The sequence below is a fragment of the Pelobates fuscus genome, chromosome 10, assembly GCF_036172605.1.
Source record: "Pelobates fuscus isolate aPelFus1 chromosome 10, aPelFus1.pri, whole genome shotgun sequence".
NCBI classification, from domain to species: Eukaryota; Metazoa; Chordata; class Amphibia; order Anura; family Pelobatidae; genus Pelobates; species Pelobates fuscus.
The window spans coordinates 65517198-65531010 of NC_086326.1; the positions used below are offsets into that span (position 1 = coordinate 65517198).

Here is a 13813-nt window from a genome sequence, read left to right on the forward strand (position 1 = left end):
CAGCTGCCCAGTGCATTTTCAGACTACATCATGTAATCAGGTTAAAAAAAAAAACACTGGATCACTCCTCACAGAAGCATTTGATCCACCATCACTGAAGTTCCTAATCATAACTTGTACAAAGAAAAGCTCAAACATTGAGGATCTACAGCTTATGAACCACTATCTGCAAGTACAATATTGGCAACACACAGCGTCTGCATGATTTGCATTCCCATTCCAAATGTAAAATAGACTCCGTTATTTTTTTAATCAATTTTAGTACAATTCCTAGTGGCTGGCTGACCGCTACTTAAGGTGTTAAAATTGCAAAAAGAAAATAGTGCAGTCTCTCAAACAGCACTAATTTCCGCTGCAGGTTTATAATCTATGCCCTAAAATCACTTTACTAAGAGCTAGTGATTTTGTTGCTTACTCAGACTCTTAAAATTAGATAATTTAAAGGGACACTCAACACGTCTTAATAAAGTGTTTTCTCATAGGGAAGCATTGTATCTACGGCATCTGAGTAGCATCAGATGATAGAGGCACATGGCAATTGCAGCACATGCGTCTTAGACCACCAATGCTTTAACACCCAGCTGCCCAGTGCATTTTCAGACTACATCATGTAATCATCAGGTTAAAAAAAACACTGGATCACTCCTCACAGAAGCATTTGATCCACCATCACTGAAGTTCTTAATCATAACTTGTACAAAGAAAAGCTCAAACATTGAGGATCTACAGCTTATGAACCATAAGAACTTCTCTATAAGAATTATTTTGTTTGGCGTCAGATCATCTGTCCCGATCTTACAATGGGCAGAGTTTCTTTCAAAAGGGGACTTTCTGGATCACTGGTAAGATTAAAGTCTATAAAAAAATATAGATCTGTCTCTCTCTCTGTCTCTCTCCCTCTCTAAGTCTAAGCTTTATGTCGGCCCTTCATCCTTCCAAGATAGATAAAATGAGTACCATTAAATTGGATGTTGGGCAAAATTATATATATTGTATATATTGGCTTGGGTTGTTGCCAGTTTAGTGTAAAATTTTAAAATATTCCTACGTAAAGGAGAACTAGGCTTACTTGAATCAATTATAGTAACATACCCCAAAATAAGCTGTCATGGGAATCTTTGCTATCCTGACTATGTAGCATGTGTCTAATTCTAATGGATAGTAATGGATAGTAAGTATACTTTCAAACTTGATTATGGGAAGCACACTTGTATCTCTGATACTTTTGTTTTAATGCGTGCATAAAAAAAGGAAATAGGCACACTATATTGGATAGATATTTGTGCCAAGCCAGGTAATAAGAATAATACTTTTGCTCCGTTACTAGGTAATGAACTTGGTCTATCCCTTTGGTTATGTAAATATCTTTTTGTTCCCGTTGTAAATTCAATCCCTTTACATGTCAGTTATACTCATAATTTATTTAATAGGAAAACAAAAGATGCAATTTCTTAGGTGCTAGCGATTAAGAGGAATGTATAAGGTCAACGTGTAATTTCCAGCATTGCTTGAAATTTAATGGGACATTAGTTCATAAGATCAGTTTTCATCTGCTTATATTTGTATTTGTTAATCATTCTAGGCCATGTTCTGTTGAACACTCTATACAGAGCTTCACATGTGCATTTGCTTTGCACTTTATTTGTAATCTATCCTGAAATGTTTTGCTATGAAGGCAGACTGTGGAAGTCGCTATTCATACACTTTTTTTTTTTTTTTTTTTTTTTTTTTTAAAGCATAGTGTATAATTGTAGATTTAAGGTAGTATTCTGGTCGAAATGCTGTAAGATCACTGTAGTCTGCTGGAAACACAAGAGTATGAGCTCTGTATGGCATTGGTAATCGATAAGATGTGTGCCAGGTCATAGGATTAGCCGCTGGCCCTATTCACCACTCATCCCATAAGAGAGCTGGTTTCTCACCTATTTTTGCTTTTTATATTGCTCCTTCTAATGTTTGAATAGGAAATTAATACATTTATTTGTAATCATCTAAATATTCCTGTTAATTTTTCATATTGTACCCAAATCGTTTGTATGCCCTTTTAGTTTACTCTAAAATTATTAAATTGTATGTGGATTTGCAGTTGATTTTAGACAGCCTACATTTTTTTTTATCTGTGTAGTGAGTACTCTACATGAAACTAGTGATTAGATTTTTACTCATACGAGGATTCATATTTGTAGTGTAGTCTTAAATATTATAAACGGATTTATCCAACTAACCTTTTTAAAAGGATGCATTTTTTTCTGGCTTTGCAATATTAAAACTTTATTTGCTTTAAAATATCAATGAATCGGTTTCTCAGTATGAATACTTGGTGACATGTAACTCCACCATAGTTTGAATAAAACATGCTGGTTTGGCGTTCCATCTATACATTGTACTAGCTAATTCGTAGTTAATCTTCTACAATTTTTACTCTGATTTACGAGATTGGCTTTTGTTTAGGCCTAAAGGAGTTCTTTCAATGAAGGTTTTTCATGTTGCTGCTTTACCCTCTAAGTGATGCAACAGCTTTTCTTAAAAGAGCATTGTCCGCTCCCCTGGATTTCTCTTCCTGTGCTTATCTGACCAAAAGTCACACTGCTTTACATTGATACGGCATCTGCAGTCGTGGCCAGGCATAGTAGTGTGAGATTCAGTTGAGTAACTGCATGTTCCCTGTTTACAGGGACCTAAAGGGCAGTTGCCAGGGGGGACCTGTATGTCTTCCTGTAATTCTTGGTGTTTAGTGGTAGGAATAGTGGGTTGTTGAAAGGGTTATATAGGAGCGGGCAACTGCACATCTTGCCCTAATGTCCCTTTGCAGCTGCAAGAGGATAAAGCATTAATAAAGTAATAACTTTTACTTTATGAATTCATTTTGCCTGTAATCTGTAAAGATAAGTATACCTAACCATTGCTATTTAAGACATTTACAAAGTTTCTATAATTTGAGACCATTTCAATTAAAAGTAACATACAGGTACAAGAGGGTGTGACTTGACGGAAGGATGGTTTAAAAAAAAAAAAATCTATCTAATTTTTTTTTTTTCTTTTCCTGTTATAGAAGTATATTGGATTCCTAGAGTAGCATTTCAGTGAGAGCACTACCGGTTGACAAAATAAAGACATTCAGAGATGTTTTGCATGTGCATAAGCTATGTTTAAGAACAGACTTCAGAATGCACTTGCAATTCTGGCCATTCACATACGGATTGCATTTTCTTTACAGTAAAGTTTACATTTATTGCTTTTATTTTGATCTAACACACTGGATACTGTATTGTTTGGATTCTTTGCTTAAACCTGTGAAAAGTGTTGGAGTAACACGCATATTTCATACAAAGTATTGAGCCATTACAAAGATAAAGGGCAGTGAATTTGAACTACATATTTTAAAGAAGCCTTGACATTATTTCTCAACATTGTGCCTCTTATTCCCACAGATGCTCAGTTTGTCATTTACCAGCTGAAGGTTAAGATATTCACATCATCTACAGGACCCACTAGACGAGAGGAGAAGCACATGTATTTTGATTTTCCCCAACCACTTCCTGTGTGTGGGGATATCAAGGTAGAATTTTTCCACAAACAGAACAAGATGATGAAAAAGGTTTGTACATATTTAGCATTCCAAAAACTGAAGGCATGCTGCGATACCTCTGCACTTCTTTAGATCACATGCTCTAGGCATCTTGAATAATTATAAATTCAGTATTTAACCTACAATAGGGTAAAAGTTAATCAAAATCAAATTGGCAAATTAAATGGTTTACATAAACCATAAGCACGGTCCATGCAACTGGATGTGATAGACCAGTCATTGCAGAGGTTTGTCATTGCAGAGGTTTGTCATTGCAGAGGTTTGTCATTGCAGAGGTTTGTCATTGCCGAGGTTTGTCATTGCCGAGGTTTGTCATTGCCGAGGTTTGTCATTGCCGAGGTTTGTCATTGCCGAGGTTTGTCATTGCCGAGGTTTGTCATTGCCGAGGTTTGTCATTGCCGAGGTTTGCCATTGCCGAGGTTTGCCATTGCCGAGGTTTGCCATTGCCGAGGTTTGCCATTGCCGAGGTTTGCCATTGCCGAGGTTTGCCATTGCCGAGGTTTGCCATTGCCGAGGTTTGCCATTGCCGAGGTTTGCCATTGCCGAGGTTTGCCATTGCCGAGGTTTGCCATTGCCGAGGTTTGCCATTGCCGAGGTTTGCCATTGCCGAGGTTTGCCATTGCCGAGGTTTGCCATTGCCGAGGTTTGCCATTGCCGAGGTTTGCCATTGCCGAGGTTTGCCATTGCCGCTTTTGTACCCTGGATAATCCATACCGAGCAACCAAAGGGGAACTGCACACAAAAATGTGAAACCACGCTTGGTTCTCCACGGAGAGGTAGCAGCACACTCCCAATAGCCAGCACCTCCATAGAAAGGTCCGTCCACATGTCACTTGGCTTTAATTGAACCAAGCTACAGACCAAAATTTTGCCTTGAAAAGGACTCTTATGGATTCGAAACGTCCTGCAGCTCGGCTCCATTAAAACTGCTTACGCTGCGACTTGTGTGGTGCTTTGACCTTTGTTTGGTAGTGCTGTATAATCCATGCAGCATAGACCAGAAAACCCGTGCTTTATTTCTGTGCTTGGGTGACCACAAGTTCTTTTGCATCTTTTTTTTTTTTTTTTTTTTTGTGAATAGCCCTAGTTTACCTGACTAATTTTCTTTGGTAAGCACTTGTTCAAATGTTGAAATTTTGATATTACACTTGCTCTGTTGGTAGAGGAGTATGTGAAAATGAACACCTGGAAACCTGCTGCACCTGTAGCTGTAATTAATAGGGTAAATTACCAGTGCTTATCTTTTGTAATTCTTAGCTCTGCATCTACACCTCTCTGAGCTGGCAGTCGGATTAAATATTTACATACCACCTGCTTGCAAGCACATGCTGTGAAACTGATACAAGAAGGGCTAGATTAAGTCTGACCCCTTGCTTGTGGAATGCCAGGTTTGTGTTCCTATGCCAAATTATGTGAAACTTGAAAACTGGTCAGTAAGCAAATTATTTCTTAATGAGAGAGTGTAAATTAAAATTGCACAGTGGTAATGGTTAGCCTCTGTAGAACCCAGTGTACATATTAATAATGTGTGTAAATATATTATGTACATGGTTTCCCTCTAGATAGTTTGCAAAACATATATGGTATAAAACAGCAGAGGGGGGGGGGGGGGGGGGGAGGAGGAAAGAACTATTCCAGATATTGCTATGACTATACTTTTGTACATAATAAGCAAGGCAAGCAAATATATTTTATGCCTTTCGACCTCGTGTGTGTTACTTTTATAGATTTACTTTGGTTGACTGCAGGTGAGCACGTTCTGGAACCAGATTATAAATGTGAAAGATAAGTGCATACAAATGAAACTAATCACAAATGTTGGAGGTTAGAGGGATAGCCCAGACTCTTTATAGAGCTCTATATAGTCTCGCTTAGCAGTACTTAGTTGAAGACCGTATTCCAGAGTCCACAGTTCTAAATCTGTTCTTGGAATTACGGTATTGGTTAGTATGCTCATATGTCCTCCTTCAAATAGGTGCGAAGCACCCTCTTAGTTTTAAACTACTGTACATAAATCTCTTAAGAATTAATTGGATGTGCGTGTTTCAAATGTGAGGGAGTTTGAAGTCATTAACTCATAGAGAAAATTGTTAGAACATTTTTTTTTTTTTTTTTATCATTAGCTAAGGAATGCCCCTGGATTACGAATCGTTAAAAGGACACTATAGTCACCTAGACTACTTAATCAAATTGAAGTGGTCTGGGTGCAGTGTTTCAGTCCCACTTAGTACTGCACTGTAATTATTGCAGTTTCTCAATACCTAAATGACTTGCATTGCAGGACTAAGACTGCATCTAGAGACACTTCCTGGTGACTAACTGACTTTTGGTTGCCCAACTGATGCTGGTGGTCCTCACGCTCTGCATGAGGATATCCAGCATTGGTGAAATTGCTTTAGGAAAGCAATGAAAATGTATCCCGATAATACAAAGTTTGAGAAAATAATTAAAAATTATACTTAAGTTGAGAAGTAGCATATCTTGGATATACACAGTATTAAATTACAGCTATCACTTTAGCATTTTGTTACGTGTTTCAAGCAGCATGGGTTCCAAGGTGTTTAGAAGGTGATATTTCTTGATCTGATTGGCAGCACCGCCAGGAATCGCTTAGTGTTGTCTTGTTTAATATGTAGATAAATAAAATGTAACATATATATTTTTGGCCTGTAAACATTTTTATTTATTATATAATTTTTTTTTTTTCCCATTAGGAAAAAATGTTCCATTTTTGGATTAATACGTTCTTCATACCAGGGCCTGAAGAATATTCTGAAAAAGTTGAAAATGGAACCTTAGTTGGCGAGAATGAACTTGATGGGATATACAGCACAGAACATTCAGACAACGACAAGGAATATCTCACTCTTACTTTAACAAAAAATGACCTAGACAAAGCTAACAAAGATAAGGCCAACAAAAACTTCTCTCCAAACTTCAAGGTAAGTGTACTTAAAAATTTCTTAGATTTGTAAATCTCATAACCACAAGGTAATGTTTCAAAAGACATTCTGCAATATCAAAATTTTTCCTAATTTGAGAATTCTAAAATCTTCAGTTCAGTCTAGTCGTTCGAAGTCCATTTGATCATCCACTTTTATTAAAAAGCTTCCCAGAAAGTGTATATATGGCATGTTTTTAATTTTGTTACTTGACTTGTTACAACAGCTATGTGTATAACGTAAGTAAAAAATTGTTCTGTTTTTTGTTTGTTTGTTTGTTTGTTTTTAGGTGAAGCTTTTTTTCACAAAAACCGTAGAGGAATCCTCAAATTCAGAGGCCAGCAGTTCAACTTCTGTAACACCGGATGTTAGTGACAATGAACCTGATCATTATCGATATTCTGACACCACTGACTCTGATCCAGAGAATGAACCTTTTGATGAAGATCAGATTACACAGATTACAAAAGTCTAAATATGTTTCGTGTTTTTTCATTTCCCCCCCTCCCCCATTTTTTTTAATTTTCTTTTTTTAAGCGAGGGAAATAAAACCACAGAGAAAGACACACTTGAATAAACTGATAAAAGGACATTTTTTAAAATGGCAAATTACATTGTGTCAGGCTACCAGATATAGGAGCATTTTTTTTTCCTTGACCAATATTATTTTGCCCACCAGGGTGTTGTGTTTTTTGTTTTTGTTTTTGTTTTTTTAGGGTTTTTTGTTTTTGTTTTTGGGCACTGTCCAAACAGAGAAAAAAAAGAAAAGAAAAGAAAAAAAAATCGTAAAATGAAAAGGTTGCGAAGCAATGTTATGTAAACATCCTTTTCGTGTCAAAAGGACATTGAAATCTTAATTAGGTAAATAAAAATGGCACTTTCCCATTTTATTCCATTTTTTTTATTATTTTTTTTTTAAGTGGAGACATGTATACGTAGGAATTTTTCCTTTTTTCTTTGTTTTTCTGTCCCCAACTGAAGTTAATGTACTTTGTGAAATACCAGGTTCATCTCCTGCCTCTTCACACTCAGTGTGGCAACAGATAACATTTGCAGTTGGCTAAGAGATGTTCTAAGGATTTATTGTAGTACAAATGTTAGGTTGGGTGGAGAAGAATACCTAGATATGAATCTGTTTGCAGCTGGATTCTTGTACCATCTCAAGTTACTTACATACACCTTTCCTTGGCATGCTACCGTAATTAATCCTGAACATATAAGGAATTGTCCACTGTCGCTGCTTATTGTTTGTGCGTTTTTTTTTTTGTTTTTTTTTTAAAGCATAATGGTGCTAGAAAAGGCAGCTATAGGGAGCGATTCTGTATAGAGGTACAGGAATGAACCTTCCAAAACTTCACAAGTGACCCACACATGAGCGTTCTAAAGTTTATAGAATCACCAATGAGAAGTAGTACAAATGACAAATTGATGCAAAGGTGGAGGACAGGCACCCATAAAGGATTTGAATTGTTTGACAAGAAGTCATTTTGAAGTTCTCCCCCTCTCCTTCACTTGTAATAGATGTCCCATCTCTTGTATAATCAAGGCCAGTCTTGATCGTTTTGAGGGCCGATAATGCATTAATTGCGTTCATTTTGAATCATATACCTGCTGTGAATGCTTCATGTGCTGCCTGCAAGCTTCCTCTCCCCTCCCCCATTCACCCATTTCTTATTAAACATCATGTTTTAACAGTGCACAGGGAATTGTATGATTCCAAGAGATTTCTAAAAAACAAAAAACAAAAAAAAAACACAAATGTGTACATTCAATTGCATAGCTGTCAGCAGGTCCAGCTTTATGACCTTACACATTCTATTACAATGAGTTTTGCAGTTTTGCACACTTTTAATGTCATTAACTGTTAGGGAGTTTTACTTGAAAAATGTTTAGAACCTTCAATGTTCTCTCCCCCCCCCCCCCCCTTCTATAAATATATATATATATATATATATATATATATATATATATATATATATATATATATATATATACATTACGCGTGGTTAAGAAGGCAGTGTTGCTTTAAACGTTTCAACACTGCACAAATATAAATTGTGTATTTCATAAATATATAAAATGCCCCAAATAGCCTGTATAGTTTGAATGTTAAAATATTTGAGTTCTGAAACTGGCAGTGTTGTTTTACAAATAGTAGCCTGGAGCTCCACTTTTAAAATGCTACCATATTTTTGTTATGCCCAGACTGCAGATTTGTTAAGCTTTTCTCGCCTTTTTTTTTTTTTTTAATTTTTAAATGATTCTCCAAATAGTTATCATGATCCAAAAGCTTTAAACGTCTCCAGTTCACGTGCTAAAATCTTTGAATTTTTTTTATTTCATGCATTTCACTGCAGTGTAAAATCCCATTTAATGGTAATCAATCCTAGCTAAATAAAGGAGAGTAGAGTCCAAACTGTCTAAGTTAACAAGCTTAGACGAAATATCGTAGCGTGTTTGGCTGGGAATGCTAAAATTAGAGACAGGGATTATTTGATTACCCATAGGGTTCAGGAAGTACATTTTTGTTATAAATTAAATACAAATTATGGATCCTAGCCATACAGAAAGAAAAACTTGAATTTGGTTATAAAAATTAATTGAAGCATCCCCTTTTTAAGGGGTGTTGTGGAATTATGCATTGACATTGTTACCCACTATGTCACAAGGAATTGTGTGTACTATCTGCCTAATCATCAAAAAAGCACTTTGTATAATATTTTAATGTAGAAATGATATAACTAAATATTTACAGCCTCTTATAACTCTGCAGTTATGTGCTATCATTTAAAGCAAACTGTAATTTCTTTGGCACTTAATCTTAGAAAATAAGCTCAAAGTACACCTTTGTACTCAAGACATCTTGAATTGACTGCCTATAATGTTGGCTCAGCTCATTTGTTGCCTTTACTGACATAGCCAGGGGTGAAGTCTTGGCATGGACAAGCAAATTGCACTATGTTTGGGTGTTGCCTATAGAGCAAGCATAATCCTATCTTTTTGAGTAAATCGTAACTGCAATACCTGTTATTTTGTGAGAGCTGTCGCCAAGCTGTCAATTGTAAAAACAGTGTAATTTTCCAGTTTATTCAATATTGCAATATTTAAAGTTATTACATATGTTTGTTTTTTTTCAACAGAATCCATTTCAATGTCATATGTGATAGTCTGACAAAATCTAAAATAAAACTGGGCAATTTGCAAATCTCATTTATAAGACTTAATAAGCCTTACAGTGGCTATGTTCAGGTTAGTGCAGTTTTATAACTCAAGTAAACAAATCTAAACTAACAATGGGATTTTGCACTGTGTATATGTGTGTCATATACATTTTTTTTAATTTTTTTTTGTTCTCCTTTATGAAATGTGAAAGTTGGAGGGACTACATTTGTTTTTACATTTTCTTATTGTGACCATTACCATTTAATGGTACATTGGTCAAAACTGAAAAAAACTGTAATATAAGAATATATTATACTATATATAATTATATTATACTATAATCATTCAGGACTGGACAAGTAGTATTTTGCCAACCAGAGGAAAATGACTAGTCCACAATTTCTTGTCTAATAGAATAGTGAAAATATTAGTCCTGTATTTTATTTATAAGTCCTTCTTTCACAGTTGCCATGCCCATAGTCTTTGACAAGAAATACTGTGACATATATTTTTGTTTTCTTTTGGAATTTTGGAATTTAAGAAATATTTGTCAGTATTTGTAACTAGCCCAATAAAAATATATATATATATTTTTTTTTTTCTGTATTCATTTTAATGGTCTTAGTGCTGTAATGTATTCTGTCTGCAACGGTAAAAAGGTTATACTGCCTGGACTGTTGCATAATAATCAGAATGGTAACAGCATTTAGTACTTCCTATGCTTCTGTTTTAAGGCACACACAATCTCCTCACATCTGTTGTTCCACTCCTAATGTTGCCACAGTAACTAAAGGGGGGTTATGTACATAGCATCCACATTTTTCTGTGGCACAGGCTGTCAGCGTAAGTGGAGTTTGCAGGCAGTATCAAGTGTTTCAGCTTTAATTATATCTATATGTGAGTGTATGTGTATGCATACAGTTACAATTTAAGTGAGCAAGTTTGTTTAATTCTAGCAAAATTTGTGCAATATGTCGAACGATGCCTGTGGTTGCCACAAAGTGCCTCGTTTACCTTTTTATTTTTTATTTTATACTGTTAAAATTGTCATGCATGCAAAATTGAAGGGGTAGAACTGTGCACTATTATGAGGCTACAACTGGTGTTGGGCAAATCCAATTTTCATACTGCTCCAAATTTGAAATCTCTTGAAAGCGTGTAATTATATATAGATATATATCGCTAAATATATATAGATATATAAAAATATATATCTATATATAGGTAAATGTGTGTGTATATGTATATATACCCATATAAATATATTCATTTTTATATATATATATTTTTTTTTATTTTTTTTTTTATGTTCAGTTGGTCAAGACAGTCTTTACTTTTGGTTCAGCCTCTTCGAAAACTATTGTGCCGTGCTAAAGTGGCTCTGTGTGTAATGCTATGCACTGAGGATATACAACAAACTACATGTACAGGATAATGCCTCATACAAATCACATGTCCATTTGTTATTGTATGTGTGTTAACATCCCTTTATCTTAGTATTATAAACTCCACTTAAAATTGATTAAAGTCTCATTCTTGTCACTGTGTGGGTGTTTTTTTGGAGAGGTGTACACCAAAACTGCAGGTTTGACGACTGTATCGTCCTAAAACTGTTTACATGGCCAGGGATTACCTTGCTCCAGTTTCCAGTATTTTTGTTGTGGTCTTAGCGGAAACAGACAAACTGTATATCACAAATAAAAAGTATATTGAAAAAGCCAATATCACAATATTTGCTTATTTTTATTGCATTACATTTCCACTGTATAATTGTGTAAATCTAAAACTGTTTAATGACATCTCTCTCCATCTCCCCTTTCTTATTTTTGGTTTGTGTTGCATTCAGTAATTTTATATTTTTCAAAATAACTAGTAGCAATATGCTTTGTTTCATTTTTTGTTTGTGAATAACCTTTGTAGAATTTTTTTTTTTTTTAAACAGATATGAGCATTTTTAAAGGTTCACTACTATGGTGTTTTAAACTATTCCTAACACTATATTCCTAATATCGTGTTCGGCCTCTGTGTCCCTCCCTCACAGCATGGAAAGGATTTAAAAAAAAAAAAAAAAACTCTTTCCATTGTCGTCCTGTCAATGAGGAAAACCTGATGTGCCGGCACGCGGTGCACTTAGCCATCCCCACAGGAAATAATTGAATCCATTCCAGTGTTGGAGTTAAACTTCATGAAACTGCGCACCAACTACAAGAAACGTCTGACCTCTGTGATTGCCAACAAGGGTTTTGCCACCAAGTACTAAGTTGAAGGGGTCAAATACATATTTCACTCATTGACATGCAAATCAATTTATAACTTTTTTGACCTGCATTTTTCTAGATTATTTTGTTCTCTCTCACTGTTAAAATACACCTACCATTAAAAGGATACACAGAATTTCTTTATCAGTGGACAAATGTTCAAAATCAGCAGGGGATCAAATACTTTTTCCCCTCCCTCACTGTGCCTCAACACAAAGTTTTCCAGTAGAACATTGCCCTGAGCATAGCACTGCTTCCGCTGGCTTAATTTCTTATCGTGCATGATGCTGCCATAACTTCACCAGTTAACCCAACGCATAGCCACCTGAACTAAATGAAACAAACATCAGAACAGGCAACAGTCTGTCATGCCTGCATGGTCTAGGTCTCACATTGCCCATTGACCATGCTTTCGGCAGTGAATAGTCGTTATCTGCAACACAGCCCCATATGCAGCAAACTGCTATGCACAGTGGTCGGACACCTGTCATGGCCAGCATTTTATTTTTCAGCAATTTGAGCTACAGCAGCTCTTGTGTGATCAGATAACCTTCATTCCCCATGTACATCAATGAGTCTTAGGCAACCATGACCCTGATTAAGGTTAATCAGTTGTGCTTCCTGCCACCACTTTTGGTAGGCACTAAACTGCATACCAGAAACACCCACCACAAAACTATTTCAGACAAGGGTTTGTATTGGCCTAAATAATTTGTATATTGCTAGCATTTGCTCTGAGGCAACATTTTTCTAAACTGATTTTAAATTTCCCCTGTCTTAATAACTAAAATGTTTAATTCCTTTTGTAAGCACACTTTTCCTAGTACAGTGATCTTTCTTTAGAACAGGTACACAAAATGGTGCAGCATATGCAAGGTGTGGTCTTCGTAATGATTTCTAAAGAGGCAAAATTATAATTTCATCCTGAGAATGAATGCCTGTTTTTACACATTTGTCAGTACCTTACTGGACCCAGCAACTGCTGAATGACCTTGCATATTGTTATCTATAACAATTCCCAAATCCTTCTCGTGTGCTGTTCTCCCTAATGCACGAAGTTTGAGGGTGTAAGTTGCTTGTGCACTCTTTACCTCCAAGTGTATAATTTTACATTTATCTACATTAAATGTAATCTATTTGAATGCCTAATCCTCCATTTGTCTAAATACCTCTGCAGCAAAGTAATGCTGCTATCATTGTATTACTTTAGCGTTTAAAATGACCTATGTTTCATGAAACCTTGCTGATTTTTGCTAATACTGTTTTTCCCAATGAATTCCTGAAAATTATCCCTTAACCCTTCAAATAATTTTTCCAGCCTCAGAAGTTAAGGTCTCAGGTCTATAATTTCCAGGTCAAGATTTTGAACCCTTTGTGAATATAGTAACACATCTGTCTTTCTCCAGTACAATTCCTGAAATAAAAGAATCTTGAAATATTTAAAAAGGTTTACTTGTTCCACGTGTAGCTCCATAAGTAGTTGTGGGTGAATATACTGTCAGGTCCTGGGTCCTTTTTACACTGATAATATTCTTTAGTTGCTGAAGCACCTTGTCTAGACCCATCCATTCACAATGGTTCATGTTTTTGCAGTAATCTTTTTCATATCCCTTGCCAAAGGTTCCTCCTTAATATATACTGAGGAAAATGTAATTTCAAATTTCTGCCTTTTCTTGGTCTTCATTAACGAACACACACATCTGATTTCAGAATTTGTGTAATTTGGGGGGGGGGGGGGGGGGGTTGGTTTTGCTCTTTTGTTATCACTTTCTGATTTTCTAGATTAGCCCATATAGTTCTCTTTATGCATGCATTATTGGCTTCCTAATCTTATATAGAATCCTTCTGATCTAACCTAAAGT

General features: G+C 35.7%; 1 protein-coding gene across 1 annotated transcript in view; it reads left to right on the plus strand.

The window, feature by feature from the left end:
* The window catches only part of PTEN (phosphatase and tensin homolog), an 86663-nt gene extending 79445 nt beyond the window's left edge, over positions 1-7218 (plus strand). Inside the window, exons 7-9 of the mRNA XM_063435047.1 lie at positions 3432-3598; positions 6304-6531; positions 6821-7218. Of these exons, the coding sequence (XP_063291117.1) occupies positions 3432-3598; positions 6304-6531; positions 6821-7006 (581 nt within the window). The 3' untranslated portion in view covers positions 7007-7218. The remainder of the gene's footprint in view (positions 1-3431; positions 3599-6303; positions 6532-6820) is intronic.
* Positions 7219-13813: the final 6595 nt, after the last annotated feature.